General features: G+C 51.9%; 1 protein-coding gene across 11 annotated transcripts in view; it reads right to left on the bottom strand.

Moving 5' to 3' along the window:
* LOC128820313 (rho guanine nucleotide exchange factor 11-like) overlaps window positions 1-15,091 on the bottom strand; it is a 54,441-nt gene that overhangs the window by 21,227 nt on the left and 18,123 nt on the right. For 3 of the 11 annotated variants that reach the window (XM_054000980.1, XM_054000990.1, XM_054000991.1), the window contains exons 10-26: window positions 13,951-14,028; window positions 13,766-13,831; window positions 12,407-12,508; window positions 11,593-11,694; window positions 10,973-11,015; window positions 10,598-10,694; window positions 8,396-8,602; window positions 6,984-7,007; window positions 6,592-6,745; window positions 5,878-5,894; window positions 5,753-5,835; window positions 5,485-5,514; window positions 4,294-4,420; window positions 2,391-2,597; window positions 1,677-1,724; window positions 1,031-1,278; window positions 75-221 (exon numbers count right to left, since the gene is read on the bottom strand). In XM_054000980.1, coding sequence (XP_053856955.1) covers window positions 75-221; window positions 1,031-1,278; window positions 1,677-1,724; window positions 2,391-2,597; window positions 4,294-4,420; window positions 5,485-5,514; window positions 5,753-5,835; window positions 5,878-5,894; window positions 6,592-6,745; window positions 6,984-7,007; window positions 8,396-8,602; window positions 10,598-10,694; window positions 10,973-11,015; window positions 11,593-11,694; window positions 12,407-12,508; window positions 13,766-13,831; window positions 13,951-14,028 — 1,780 coding nt within the window. The remainder of the gene's footprint in view (window positions 1-74; window positions 222-1,030; window positions 1,279-1,676; window positions 1,725-2,390; window positions 2,598-4,293; window positions 4,421-5,484; window positions 5,515-5,752; window positions 5,836-5,877; window positions 5,895-6,591; window positions 6,746-6,983; window positions 7,008-8,395; window positions 8,603-10,597; window positions 10,695-10,972; window positions 11,016-11,592; window positions 11,695-12,406; window positions 12,509-13,765; window positions 13,832-13,950; window positions 14,029-15,091) is intronic. The other 8 variants (XM_054000982.1, XM_054000984.1, XM_054000985.1 and 5 more) reach the window with 8 other exon arrangements.

The following is a 15,091-nucleotide window of genomic DNA, read 5'->3' as shown; positions in this document are numbered from 1 at the left end:
TTGGGGATTCGGGGTTTTTGGGGATCTGGGATTTCAGGCCGCGGGGATGGGTCTGGGATCCGGCCGGCTCTCACTGTGCACGTCGATGAGGTCGGGCAGGTTGGGGAAGAGCAGCCCCAGCTCCTCGCGGCTCAGGAGCTGCTCCCGGCGCAGGCGCTGCAGGAACAGCGAGTCCAGCACGCGCAGGATGCGCAGGTGGGACAGCTCGGTGACAAACAGCTCTGGGGACATGGGGACATTGGGGACATTGGGGACACCACTGGGGACATTGGGGACAGCAGCCACAGGTGGGACAGCTCGGTGACAAACAGCTCTGGGGACAGCACAGGGACATTGGGGACATTGGGGACACCACTGGGGACACAGGGACAGCAGCCACAGGTGGGACAGCTCGGTGACAAACAGCTCTGGGGACATGGGGACATTGGGGACATTGGGGACATTGGGGACATTGGGGACACAGGGACAGCACCCACAGGTGGGACAGCTCGGTGACAAACAGCTCTGGGGACATTGGGGACATCACTGGGGACACTGGGGACACCATTGGGGACACAGGGACAGCACCCACAGGTGGGACAGCTCGGTGACAAACAGCTCTGGGGACATGGGGACATTGGGGACACCATTGGGGACATTGGGGACATTGGGGACATTGGGGACATTCCCAAAGCTGCCCCAGAGCAGAACCCGACACCCAGAACCAGCCCTAGCAGCCCCAAATCCTGGGAAAAAAACGGGAATGAGACCCCAAATCCTGGAAAGGGCTGGGAGTGAGACCCCAGATCCCGGGAGTGAGACCCCAAATCCCAGGAGTGAGACCCCAAATCCAGCATGGAACAGGGAATGAGCCCCCAAATCCCGGGAGCGAGACCCCAAACCCAGCATGGAACAGGGAATGAGCCCCCAAATCCCGGGAATGAACCCCCAAATCCTGGGAATCACTCCCCCAGAAGCATCGCCCCCAGTTCCAGCCGCCCCAAATCCCTGGGACGCCCCCGGAATTCCCGGAATTCCCGGATTTCTGTACCGTTGATGACCTCCTGCCGATCCACCTCCCGCTGGGACAGGCTGGCCAGGAGCTCCCGGCTCACCGAGTGCTGCCAGCTCTGGGAACCGGGGGAATTCTGCTGCCAGCCCTGGGAATTGGGCTGGGAATTTTGGGGGTTTTGGGATTCGGGATCCGGCTCCAGGTCGGGGCCGGGGCCCTGCTCGTCCTCCAGGAGGTGCGGGAGGAAGGGATCGGCCCCGAGGCCCAGGCTGGGAGAATCCACGCTCCTGGAAATGGGGAAAAGGGGAAAAATTGGGGGGGGAAAAAAGGAGAAATGGGGAAAAATGGGAGAAAAATGGGGGAAAATGGGAGAAAAATGGGGAAAAATGGGAGAAAAATGGGAGAAAAATGGGGAAAATGGGGGAGAAATGGGGGAAAATGGGGGAAATGGGGGAAAAAGAGGAAATGGGGAGAAATGGGGAGAAATGGGGGGAAATGGGGGAAATGGGGGAAATGGGGGGAAATGGGGGAAATGGGGGGGAATGGGGGCACATGGGGGAAAATGGGGAAAATGGGGAAAATGGGGGGAAATCGGGAAAGAAGGGGGGAAAATGGGAAAAAAAGGAGGGGAAAATGGGGAAAACAGGGAAAAGTGGGAACGGGAATTCCAGGGGGGGTCACTCACCTGCGCCCCATCTTTGGCGTGTAGGGGGGGGTGGGATTTTCCAGGGATCTGGGAAAAGAATGGAAAAATCCCCCTGGGGTGTCCCAAAATCCCAAATTTTCCCTGAGGCTGATGAGCTCACCCTCGAAATCCAGGGATTCAACCCCAAATCCCGTTACAGTCCATGGATTTTTCTGCAGGAATTTGGGATCTGAAGGGAAAAAACCCCTCCGTCCAACCCCCTCAATCCCATCCCCAAAAACCCCAAATCCCAAACATTCCCCGATCCCATCCCCAAAAACCCCAAATCCCAAACATTCCCCGATCCCGGTTTCCCCGCCTTTCCCAGATTTCCATCCCAAATCCGGGGCTGGAATTGCGGGAATTTTGGATATTTCCCACCTGTTGGAGAGGCCGGAGGCACGAATATTCCCCAAAAACCCCAAATCCCAAACATTCCCCGATCCCATCCCCAAAAACCCCAAATCCCAAACATTCCCCGATCCCGGTTTCCCCGCCTTTCCCAGATTTCCATCCCAAATCCGGGGCTGGAATTGCGGGAATTTTGGATATTTCCCACCTGTTGGAGAGGCCGGAGGCGCGAAAATTCCCCAAAAACCCCAAATCCCAAACACTGCCCTGATCCCCGACGCTCCCGCCTTCCCAGAGTTTGTTCCCAGACCCCAAATCCGGGGCTGGAATTGCGGGAATTGCGGGGATTTTGGGATTTCCCACCTGTTGGAGAGGCTGGAGGCGGAGGAGGAGGCCGAGTGCAGCCGGGGGGTTTCGCTCCCGGTGCTCCCGGCGCTCCCGGCGTTCCCGGTGTCCATGTCCACGTCGCTGCGGGATCGCGGCACCGGCTCGGGGCGCCGCGAGCGCCGCAGCTCCTCCCGCCCCTTCAGCGACTCCGAGCGGCCCAGGCGCACCTCGGCCCGGCAGCTGCTGGAAAGCAGGGAATTCCGGCGGGAAAAATGGGAATTCGGGCAAAAATCCCGGCATTCCAGGCAAAAATCCCCAGGATTTAGGGCGGAAATCCCCCTAAAAGACGGGAAAACTCCCTGAAGTTCTCACCCCGGGAGCTGCTGGGATACAGGGGAGAATTCCGGATTCCCGGCAGAAATCCTGGGATTTGCAGCAAAAAAAAATCCCCAGGGGGATTTTGGGGAAAAGCTCTGGATTTTAGAGAAAAGCCCTGGATTTAGGTGAAACAACCGGGATTTTGGGGAAAGCCCTGGAATTTGTGAAAAGCCCCTGGATTTTGGGAAAAGTCCAGGATTCAAGTGCAAAGCCCTGGAATTTGGGGAAAACCCCTGGATTTTGGGAAAAGCCCTGGGATTCAGGTGCAAAGCCCTGGAATTTGGGGAAAACCCTGGGATTAAGGTGAAAACCCCTGGAATTTTGGGAAAGCCCCGGGACGAGGTACACAGCCCTGGAATTTGGGAAAAGCCCCTGGATTTAGGTGCAAACCCCTGGATTTTGGGAAACCCCCGGGACCAGGTGCACAGCCCTGGATTTTGGGGAAAACCTCTGGAATTTTGGGAAAGCCCTGGGATGAGGTGCACAGCACTGGATTTAGGTGCAAACCCCTGGAATTGTGGGGAAAACCCCTGGAATTTTGGGGAAAACCCCTCGAATTTTGGGAAAACCCCTGGATGAGGTGCACACCCCTGGAATTAGGTGCAAACCCCTGGAATTTTGGGGAAAACCCCTGGAATTTGGGGAAAACCCCTGGAATTTTGGGGAAAACCCCTCGAATTTGGGAAAGCCCCTGGATGAGGTGCACAGCCCTGGAATTTGGGGAAAACCCCTGGAATTTTGGGAAACCCCTGGAATTTGGGAAACCCCCGGGACGAGGTGCACAGCCCTGGAATTTGGGAAAAGCCCCTGAATTTTGGGAAAACCCCCGGGACCAGGTGCACACCCCTGGATTTTGGGGAAAACCCCTGGAATTTGGGAAACCCCCGGGACGAGGTGCACAGCCCTGGATTTTGGAGAAAACCCCTGGAATTTTGGGAAACCCCCTGGATGAGGTGCACAGCCCTGGAATTTGGGGAAAACCCCTGGAATTTTGGGGAAAACCCCTGGAATTTGGGGAAAACCTCTGGAATTTTGGGAAAGCCCCTGGATTTAGGTGCAAACCCCTGGAATTTTGGGGAAAACCCCTGGAATTTTGGGAAACCCCTGGAATTTGGGGAAAACCCCTGGAATTTTGGGAAAACCCCTGGAATTAGGTGCAAACCCCTGGAATTTTGGGAAAACCCCTGGATGAGGTGCACACCCCTGGAATTTTGGGGAAAACCCCCGGATTTTGGGAAACCCCCAGGACGAGGTGCACACCCCTGGAATTTTGGGGAAAACCCCCGGATTTTGGGAAACCCCCTGGACGAGGTGCAAACCCCTGGAATTTTGGGAAACCCCCGGATTTTGGGAAACCCCCAGGACGAGGTGCGCAGCCCTGGAATTAGGTGCAAACCCCCGGATTTTGGGAAACCCCTGGAATTTTGGGAAACCCCCAGGACCAGGTGCGCATCCCTGGAATTAGGTGCAAACCCCTGGATTTTGGGAAACCCCTGGAATTTGGGAAACCCCCAGGAGCAGGTGTGCATCCCTGGCGTCCCAGGGCCGCGGCCGCTCCCACCTGCCGGGCTCCAGCAGCTCCTCGGGAATGCTGCCGGTGGAGAGGCGCTGCGGCCCCGGCTCCGCGGGCTCCCCGTGCCCGTTCTCAAAGTGCTGGATCATGGTCCGCACGTTCCCCGGCTTCACTGCTGGGAAAATCCCGGAATTCCGGCGCTGGGGGGACCTGCCGGGGCCGCAGAGCCCCCAATTCCCCATCCCCAAACCCCAGATTTCCCACCTCAAATTCCCATCCCGAATTCCCCATCCCCAAACCCCAGATTTCCCACCTCAAATTCCAGCCCCGAATCCCCAAACCTGATCCTGGTTCTCAAATTTCCCAAATCTGAAATCCTGAAGTCCCTTCCTGAATCCTAAACCCCCATTTTCCCTCCTAAATCCCAAATCCCTAAATCCCAAATCCCATCCCAAATCCTGATCCTAAATCCTGATCCTAAGTCCCAAATCCTGATCCGAAATCCCAAATTCATAAATCCCAAATCCCATCCTAAATCCCAAATCCTGATCCTAAATCCCAAATTCCTAAATCCCAAATCCCATCCCAAATCCTGATCCTAAATCCCAAATCCTGATCCGAAATCCCAAATTCATAAATCCCAAATTCCTAAATCCCAAATCCTGATCCTAAACCCCAAATTCTTCAATCCCAAATTCCTAAATCCCAAATCCTGAACCTAAATCCCAAATTCTCCAATCCCAAATTCCTAAATCCCAAATCCTGAACCTAAATCCCAAATTCTCCAATCCCAAATTCCTAAATCCCAAATCCTGAACCTAAATCCCAAATTCCTAAATCCCAAATTCCTAAATCCCAAATCCCATCCTAAATCCCAAATCTTGATCCCAAATCCCAAATCCTGATCCTAAACCCCGAATTCCTGAATCCTAAATTCCTAAATCCCAAATCCTGATCCGAAATCCCAAATTCCTAAATCCCAAATCCCATCCCAAATCCTCATCCTAAATCCCAAATCCCATCCTAAATCCCAAATTCCTAAATCCCAAATCCTGATCCTAAATCCCAAATTCCTAAGTCCCAAATCCTGATCCTAAATCCCAAATCCCAACTCCCCCAAATCCCCAAGTTCCCAGGAGTTTCATCAGGGAAGAAAAAATGGGAATAAGCCCCAAAAGCAAGGGAAAAAAAAAAGTGGGAAAAATGAAGGAAAAGCAACAAAAAGTTGGGAATTTTTACCTTCGGCGGGGGACAGGGGGACATGAAATGCTGGAAAACAAAGAGGAGATGTCAAAATTCCCAAAATCCCGGGGAAAAAAACCGGGAATTCGGGAATGCTGATGGGATGAGAGCGGGAAAAAAACCGGGATGGGAAAATGCAGGAATGATGCCGGGATCTGGGAATTCCAGGGAAATTCCCAGGAAACTTCCAGAAAGACGCCGAGGGAAGGCCTGACCCATCCCCGGGGAGGAATTCCGGGAGCTGCGGAATTCCGGGAGCACTCACTGCTCTGCGAGGAGCTCCGCGGCTTCCCGATGTATCGCAGGATCGGGTTCTGCCTCTGCTCCTTCTCCTTCTCCTTCTCCTTCTCCTTCTCCTTCTCCTTCTCCTTCTCCTTCTCCTTCTCCTTCCTGGAGCTGCTGCTCTGCTGGGAAATGGTCCTGGAAGCGCTCGGAATCCCGGGAATTCCCGGCCCAAACCCCAAATCCCCAATCTTAATCCCCAGCCCAATTCCCGAATTCCCAGCCCAACCCCCAAATTCCCATCCCAAATCCTGAATTCCCAGCCCAAATCCTGAATTCTCATCCTACACCCCAAATTCCCATCCCAACCCCCAAGTTCCCATCCCAAATCCCAAATCCCCATCCTAAATCCCAAATTCCCATCCCAAATCCTCAATTCCCAGCCCAAACCCCAAATTCCCATCCCAAATCCTAAATCCCCAGCCCAAATCCTGAATTCCCAGCCCAAACCCCAAATCCCCATCCCAAATCCCAAATTCTCATCCCAAACCTTAAATCCCATCCCAAATCCTGAATTCCCAGCCCAAATCCCAAATTCTCATCCCAAATCCTGAATTCCCATCCCAAATCCCCCTCCTAAATCCTAAATTCACCTCCTAATTCCTAAATCCCCATCCCAAATCCCAAATTTCCCATCCTAAATCCCAAATCCCAGGATTTGCGTAAAAAAAAAATCCCGGAATTCCGGCCTAAAATTCCCAGGATTTGGGTGAAAATTCCCAGGATTCCCACCAACACCCCCAGGCCGGAATCCTGGGATCTCCTCCCGGAGCTTTTCCCGGGAATTCCTGGGAATTCTTGGGAATTCTTGGGAATTCCCACCTTTTTGGCCTTGGGGAAGAAGGGCAGCCACTTGTCCTTGTCCGGGATCTTCTCGGAGGCTCCGGGGTTCCGGAATTCCCGGAATTCCCGGAATTCCTGGGGCCGGATCCCGGCGTGGGCCATGTAGGTGCTGAGGGCGAAGGCCATGGGGGAGCTGGGAAAGAGAATTCCAGAGGGTGGGATGGGCAGAATTCCGGAATTCCCGGGATTCCCAGGGGCCCGGATCCGCTGGGAGAGGGGAAAGTGGGAAAATTGGGAATTCCAGGGAAAGGATCCACAGGGAAAACTGGGAATGGGAGGGAAAAGAGGGAAGGGAAACAGGGAAAAGATTCCACAGGGAAAATCGGGAATGGCCCAAATTCCCGGAATTTTTTCCCGCTGGATCCGCTCACCTCCGCTCCTCCTCGTACTTGGAGCTGCGGGAAAAGGAATTCCTTGGATTCTTCCATTGCCAGTCCCAAAATTCCAGTTCCCAATCCCAAAATTCCCATTCCAGCCCCGAATCCCGTGGGGAATTCCCAGTGATCCCATCAGAATTCCCAAAGATCCCCACTGGAATTCCCAAAGATCCCATCTGGAATTCCCAAAGATCCCATCTGGAATTCCTGATTCCCGTCTCTCACAGGACGTCCCCAAGGTGCCAATCCCAAATCCCATCAGGAATTCCCAAATCCCTCCGGAATTCCCAACGATCCCATCTGGAATTCCCAAAGATCCCATCAGGAATTCCCAAATCCCTCTGGAATTCCCAAATCCCTCCGGAATTCCCGATCCCCATCTCTCACAGGATGTCCATGAGGTGCCAATCCCAAATCCCATCAGGAATTCCCAAAGATCCCATCAGGAATTCCCAAATCCCATCAGAATTCCCAAATCCCTCTGGAATTCCCAAATCCCATCAGAATTCCCAAATCTCTCTGGAATTCCCGATCGTTCCCGTCTCTCACAGGATGTCCATGAGGTGCCAATCCCAAATCCCATCAGGAATTCCCAAATCCCTCCGGAATTCCCAAATCCCACTGGAATTTCCAAAGATCCCACTGGAATTCCCAAATCCCACTGGAATTCCCGATCCCCGTCTCTCACAGGACGTCCCCAAGGTGCCAATCCCAAATCCCATCAGGAATTCCCAAATCCCATCAGGAATTCCCAAATCCCATCAGGAATTCCCGATCCCTGTCTCTCACAGATGTCCATGAGGTGCCAATCCCAAATCCCATCAGAATTCCCAAATCCCTCTGGAATTCCCAATCCCTGTCTCTCACAGGGTGTCCATGAGGTGCCAATCCCAAATCCCATCAGGAATTCCCAAATCCCATCAGGAATTCCCAAATCCCATCAGAATTCCCAAATCCCATCAGGAATTCCCAAATCCCTCAGGAATTCCCAAATCCCTCTGGAATTCCCGTTCCCGTCTCTCACAGGATGTCCATGAGGTGCCAATCCCAAATCCCTCAGGAATTCCCAAATCCCATCAGGAATTCCCAAATCCCTCCGGAATTCCCGTTCGTTCCCATCTCTCACAGGATGTCCATGAAGTGCCAATCCCAAATCCCATCAGGGATTCCCAAATCCCTCTGGAATTCCCGTTCCCATCTCTCACAGGATGTCCATGAGGTGCCAATCCCAAATCCCTCTGGAATTCCCGATCCCTGTCTCTCACAGGATGTCCATGAGGTGCCAATCCCAAATCCCATCAGGAATTCCCAAATCCCTCTGGAATTCCCAAATCCCTCCGGAATTCCCAAATCCCATCAGGAATTCCCAAATCCCTCCGGAATTCCCGATCGTTCCCGTCTCTCACAGGATGTCCATGAGGTGCCCCAGCTGCCGCTCGGCCGCCGCCCGTTCCCGCTCCCGGCATTCCCGGCGTTCCGGCGGCTCCGGCTGTTCCCGCTGTTTTTCCAGCTGTTTTTCCAGCTGTTTTTCCAGCTGTTTTTCCAGCTGTTTTTCCAGCTGCTGCAGCTCGTTCTCTCCGTAGAGGCCGCCCAGCCCCAGCGTGCGCTTGGCCCTGCCGGGAGAGCGCGGATCGGGAAAAAAAAAACGGGATTGGGAGTGGCCAGAAAGTCCCCGAATTCCCAAAATTTGGGATCTTCTGCTTGGTTGTCTCCAGGAAAAGCCAAAAAACTGGGATTGGGAACGCTCAGAAAGTCCCAAAAGTCCCAAAATTCCCAAAATCGCCGCGAGCTTCTCTGGGAAAAGCCAAAAAAACGGGATGGGGAACGCTCAAAAAGTCCCAGAATTCCCAAAATTCGGGATTTTCTGCTTGGTTCTCTTTGGGAAGAGCCAAAAAACCGGGATTGGGAGTGGCCAAAAAGTCCCAGAATTCCCAAAATCCCAAATCTGCCATGAGCTTCTCTGGGAAAAGTCAAAGAAATGGGATTGGCGGTGCCCAAAAAGTCCCAAAATTCCCAAAATTTGGGATTTTCTGCTTGGTTGTCTCCAGGAAAAGCCAAAAAACCGGGATGGGGAACGCTCAAGAAGTCCTGAAATTCCCAAAAGTCCCGAAATCCCAGATCTTCCGCGAGCTTCTCTGGGAAAAGCCAAAAAAAACGGGATGGGGAACACCCACAATGTCCCAGAATTCCCAAAATTCGGGATTTTCTGCTTGGTTCTCTTTGGGAAGAGCCAAAACACCAGGATTGGGAGTGCCCAAAAAGTCCCGAAATTCCCAAAATTTGGGATTTTTCTGCTTGGTTCTCGTCGGGAAGAGCCAAAAAAACGGGATTGGGAACGTCCAAAATGTCCCAGAATTCCCAAAATCCCAGATCTGCCGCAAGCTTCTCTGGGAAAAGCCAAAAAAACGGGATGGGGAACGCCCAAAAAGTCCCAGAATTCCCAAAATTCGGGATTTTCTGCTTGGTTCTCTTTGGGAAGAGCCAAAAAAACCGGGATTGGGAGTGCCCAAAAAGTCCCAAAAGTCCCAGAATTCCCGAAATCCCAGGTCTGCCGCGAGCTTCTCTGGGAAAAGCCAAAAAAGCGGGATGGGGAACGCCCACAATGTCCCAGAATTCCCAAATTTTGGGATTTTCTGCTTGGTTCTCTTTGGGAAGAGCCAAAACACCAGGATTGGGAGTGCCCAAAAAGTCCCGAAATTCCCAAAATTTGGGATTTTTCTGCTTGGTTCTCTTTGGGAAGAGCCAAAAAACCGGGATTGGGAGTGCCCAAAAAGTCCCAGAATTCCCAAAATCCCAGATCTGCTGCAAGCTTCTCTGGGAAAAGCCAAAAAACTGGGATGGGGAGTGCCCAGAAAGTCACGAAATTCCCAAAATTCCCAAAATTCGGGATTTTCTGCTTGGTTCTCGTCGGGAAGAGCCAAAAAACCGGGATTGGGAACGTCCAAAATGTCCCAGAATTCCCAAAATCCCAGATCTGCCGCAAGCTTCTCTGGGAAAACTCAAAAAACTGGGATTGGGAGTGCCCAGAAAGTCACGAAATTCCCAAAATTCCCAAAATTCGGGATTTTTCTGCTTGGTTCTCTGGGAAGAGCCAAAAAAAAAAAGGGATTGGGAAAGCCGGAAATTCCTGAAATTCCCGATTTTCCCTTTGGGCCTGTGGGAAAGGCCAAAAACAACAGAATCAGGAGGGCCCAGAATTCCCTAAATTCTGGAAATTTGGGATTTTCCACTTGGTTCTGTGGCAAAACAAAAAAAAAATTGGGATTGGGAACTCCCAGAATTCCCAAAATCTGGGATTTGGAAAAAAAAAACGGATTGGGAGGTCCTAAAACGCCCGATTTTCCTGAGGTTTCCGTGGGAAAAACAAAAAAAATTGGGATGGGGAGCTCCTGAAATTCCCAAAATTTGGGATTTTCCTCAGGTTTTGGTGGAAAAAAGCAAAAAAAAAATTGGGATTGGGAGATCCAAAAACTCCCAGAATCCGGGGTTCTCCTGAGGCTTTGCCCAAAAAAAGGGACGGGAAATCCCGGAATTCCCGGGATTTGGGATTTTCCGGGGATTTCCTGGGATTTTCCCGGTGTTTTCCCGGGATTTGGGGCTGCTCCCACCTGTAGTCCTGGAGCTGCTCCTGGATTTCCGGGAGAAGGAATTCCTGCGCCTCCAGCAGGGCCGGCCGCAGCTCGTCGCCGTTCCGGAGGCGGAGCTCTGGGAATTGGGGAAAATTTGGGATTTTGGGAATGCTCCCGGACGCCCCAAACCTCTCCCGGCTTTCTGGGATTCCAGGGAAAGTCTGGGAATTCTGGGATCCCAATTGGAGCCCAAAGGTTTTTGGGAATTCTCCAGGTTTTGGGAATGCTCCGGGTGCTCCTCTCATTCCAGAGGGGATTCCCGACTTTCCTGAGGCGCCGGGAAAAGTTTGGGAATTGCCAATCCCGGCCCTGGGCTCCTTTTCCCGGGGGAAATTCCCGGAATTCCCAACTCACCGATCTCAGCCAGGAGCTGCTCCGACACCTTCACCCGCAGGGGCTGGAAAAGAGGGAAAAGCATCCCAAAATCCCGGGGAATATTCCCAAAATCCCGGGAAATCCTGGAGAATCCATCCCAAAATCCCAGAAAATCCATCCCAAAATCCCGGGGAATATTCCCAAAATCCCGGGAAATCCTGGAGAATCCATCCCAAAATCCCGGGAAATCCTGGAGAATCCATCCCAAAATCCCAGAAAATCCATCCCAAAATCCCGGGGAATCATCCCAAAATCCCAGAAAATCCATCCCGAAATCCATCCCAAAATCCTGGGAAATCCTCCCAAAATCCCAGGAATTCCCCCCAAAATCCCAGGAATTCCCCCTGAATCCCAGGAATTCCCCCCAAAATTCCAGGAATTCCCTCAAAATCCTGGGAAATCCTCCCAAAATCCCAGGAATTCCCCCCAGATCCCAGGATTTCCCCCCTAAATCCCAGGATTTCCCCCCAGATCCAGGAATTCCCCCTGAATCCCAGGAATTCCCCCCAGATCCAGGAATTCCCCCAGATCCCAGGAATTCCCCCTGAATCCCAGGAATTCCCCCTGAATCCCAGGAATTCCCGGGTGCCGGCGCTCACCGCGCTCCTGTCCAGGAAAATGTTCCAGATGTTCCTTCCCAAGGCTCGGGAATCCCTGGGATTGCTCAGCTGGCAGCAAACCTCGGAGCACAGGTGGAACAGCTGCGGGAAAATCGGGATCAGCGGGAATTCCCGGGAATTCCGGGGCTGGAAACCCCGGGAATGCTGAGAAAACCCCGGGAATTCTGAGGAAATCCCAGGAATTCTGAGGAAACCCCAGGAATTCTGAGGAAACCCCGGGAATTCTGAGGAAACCCCGGGAATTCTGAGGAAATCCTGGAAATTCCGAGGAAATCCTGGGAATTCTGAGGAAACCCCAGGAATTCTGAGGAAATCCCAGGAATTCTGAGGAAATCCTGGGAATTCTGAGGATACCCCAGGAATTCTGAGGAAATCCCAGGAATTCTGAGGAAATCCTGGGAATTCTGAGGAAATCCCAGGAATTCTGAGGAAACCCCGGGAATTCTGAGGAAACCCCGGGAATTCTGAGGAAATCCCAGGAATTCTGAGGAAATCCTGGGAATTCTGAGGAAATCCCAGGAATTCTGAGGAAATCCTGGGAATTCTGAGGAAACCCCGGGAATTCTGAGGAAATCCCAGGAATTCTGAGGAAACCCCGGGAATTCTGAGGAAATCCCAGGAATTCTGAGGAAACCCCGGGAATTCTGAGGAAACCTCAGAAATGCCAAGGAAATCCTGGAAATTCCGAGGAAATCCTGGGAATTCTGCTCCATCCGGACCCCTTGGAGGCGCCAGGGGTTGGGAATGGGATCCCAGGGGTGAGAAAATCCTGGGAATTTTGGGAATTCCTTACCAGAGGAGTGGGATCGGCCTGGGAGAAGAGGAACCTCAGGAAAACTGCCAAATGGGCCGGGCGGGATTTGAGAATTCCCAAATCCTGGAACACGGAATCGCTCTGGGAACACAGAGAGGGGAAAGTGGCAACGGCCAAAATCCCAAAAAATTCCCACCAGGAACCCCCAAAATCCCCACCTGGAACCCCCAAAATCCAAAAATTCCCTCAGAAATCCCAAAAATCCCATCAGAAATCCCACCTGGAATCCTCACAATCCCAAAAATCCCATCAGAATTCCCACCTGGAACCCCCAAAATCCCAAAAATCCCCTCAGAAATCCCTAAAATTCCCTCGGAAATCCCACCTGGAATCCCCAAAAATCCCAAAAATCCCCTCGGAAATCCCACCTGGAACCCCAAAATCCCAAAATCCCCTCAGAAATCCCAAAAATCCCCTCGGAATTCCCACCTGGAACCCCCAAAATCCAAAAATCCCCACCTGGATCCCAAAAATCCCATCAGAAATCCCACCTGGAATCCTCAAAATCCCAAAAATCCCCTCAGAAACCCCATCAGGAACCTCCAAAATCCCAAAAATCCCCTCGGAAATCCCACCTGGAACCCCCAAAATCCCAGAAATCCCCTCAGAATTCCCACCTGCAATCCTCAAAATCCCCTCAGAAATCGCCCCAAATCCCAAAAATCACCCCCAGAAATCCCAAAAATCCCATCAGAAATCCCACAAATCCCAAAATTCCCTCAGAAATCCCAAAAATCCCCTCAGAAATCCCAAAAATCCCCTCGGAATTCCCACCTGGAACCCTCAAAATCCCAAAAATCCCCTCAGAAATCCCAAAAATCCCCTCAGAAATCCCATCTGGAATCCTCAAAATTCCAAAAATTCCGTCGGAATTCCCACCTGGAATGCTCAAAATCCCCTCCGAAATCCCCCAAAATCCCAAAAATCCCCTCAGAAATCCCAAAATCCCCTCAGAATTCCCACCTGGAATCCTCAAAATCCCCTCAGAAATCGCCCCAAATCCCAAAAATCACCCCCAGAAATCCCAAAAATCTCATCAGAAATCCCACAAATCCCAAAATCCCCTCAGAAATCCCAAAAATCCCCTCAGAAATTCCATCTGGAATCCTCAAATTCCCAAAAATTCCGTCGGAATTCCCACCTGGAATGCTCAAAATCCCCTCCGAAATCCCCCAAAATCCCAAAAATCCCCTCAGAAATCCCAAAAATCCCCTTAGAAATCCCAAAATCCCCTCAGAAATCCCAAAAATCCCCCCGGAATTCCCACCTGGAACCCCCCAAATCCCCCCCGGAATTCCCAGATCCCCAATTCATTCCCGTTTTTCCCGGAATTCTCACCTCGTTGCTGACGCTCCCAGGCTCACAATCCTCCTCGGGGCCGATGATTTGGGGCCTCGCCGATCCCTATCCCAAAAAAAAAACCGGGATCAAGCTCCTGGGAATGGCTCTGGGGGGATCCCCGTGGGGATTCCCGGGATTCTCCAGGATTTTTCCGGGATTTTTCCGGGATTTTCCAGCCCCACCGGATCCGAGAGGCGGGAGCCGAGCACGGGGGAGCTCCGGGGGCTGCCGGGCTCGGAAAAGCCGGAATTTCGGGATACCTGGGAAGAGGAATTTTGGGAATTTCGGGATCAGGACCCCCCAAAAAACCCCCCAGGGGAGGCGGGAATCCCAAAATCCCTCGGAATTCCCAGGGAAAAAAACCCAGAGAAGGAAAAAGAGCCAGGAATTCCAGGGAATCCCAAATTCTCCCTCTCCTGGAATTTCTCCTCCTTTTCCCAAACTTTTCACGGAGTTTTTCCCAGAATTTTCATCTCCTCTCCCCAAATTTTTTCCTGGAATTATTCCCCCTTCTTTTTCCTGAATTTTCCCCCTTTTCCCTCTTAATTTCCACCTCCCAGCTTCTCCCAAAATTTTCCCGGAATTTCCCCCCCTTTTTCCCAAACCTTACCTGGGACTGTCACTCTCTTTTCCCAAAGTTTCCTTGGAATTTTCACCCCCTTTTCCCGAATTTCCCCTGCCATTTCCCCCTACTTTTCCCAGAATTTTCCCAAATTTTCCACGCAGTTCCGCCCACTTTTCCTGGATTCTCCCAAACTCTTCCCCACCCTTTTCCTGGATTTTTCCCGGATTTTTCCCAGATTTTTCCCAGATTTTTCCCAGATTTTTCTGAACTCTTCCCCGCCTTTTTCCCAGATTTTTCCTGGATTCTCCTTGGATTCTCCTGAACTCTTCCCACCCTTTTCCCAGATTTTCCCCGGATTTTTCTCCCAGATTTTCCCACCCTTTTCCCAGATTCTCCTGAACTCTTCCTGCCCTTTTCCCAGATTTTTCCCGGATTTTTCCCGGATTCTCCTGAACTCTTCCCGCCCTTTTCCTGGATTTTTCCCGGATTTTTTCCCAGATTTTCCCACCCTTTTCCCGGATTTTTCCCGGATTCTCCTGAACTCTTCCCCACCCTTTTCCTGGATTTTTCCCGTATTTTTTCCCAGATTTTCCCACCCTTTTCCCGGATTTTTCTGAACTCTTCCCCACCCTTTCCCCAGATTTTTCCCAGATTTTCCTGAACTCTTCCCGCCCTTTTGCCGGATTTTCCCAAACTTTTCCCTGCCTTTTTCCCGGATTTTTCCCAGATTTTCCCAAACTTTTCCTTGCCCTTTTCCC

This window comes from Vidua macroura, chromosome 29 (assembly GCF_024509145.1).
Source record: "Vidua macroura isolate BioBank_ID:100142 chromosome 29, ASM2450914v1, whole genome shotgun sequence".
NCBI classification, from domain to species: Eukaryota; Metazoa; Chordata; class Aves; order Passeriformes; family Viduidae; genus Vidua; species Vidua macroura.
This window is presented reverse-complemented; position numbering and strand designations above follow the sequence as displayed.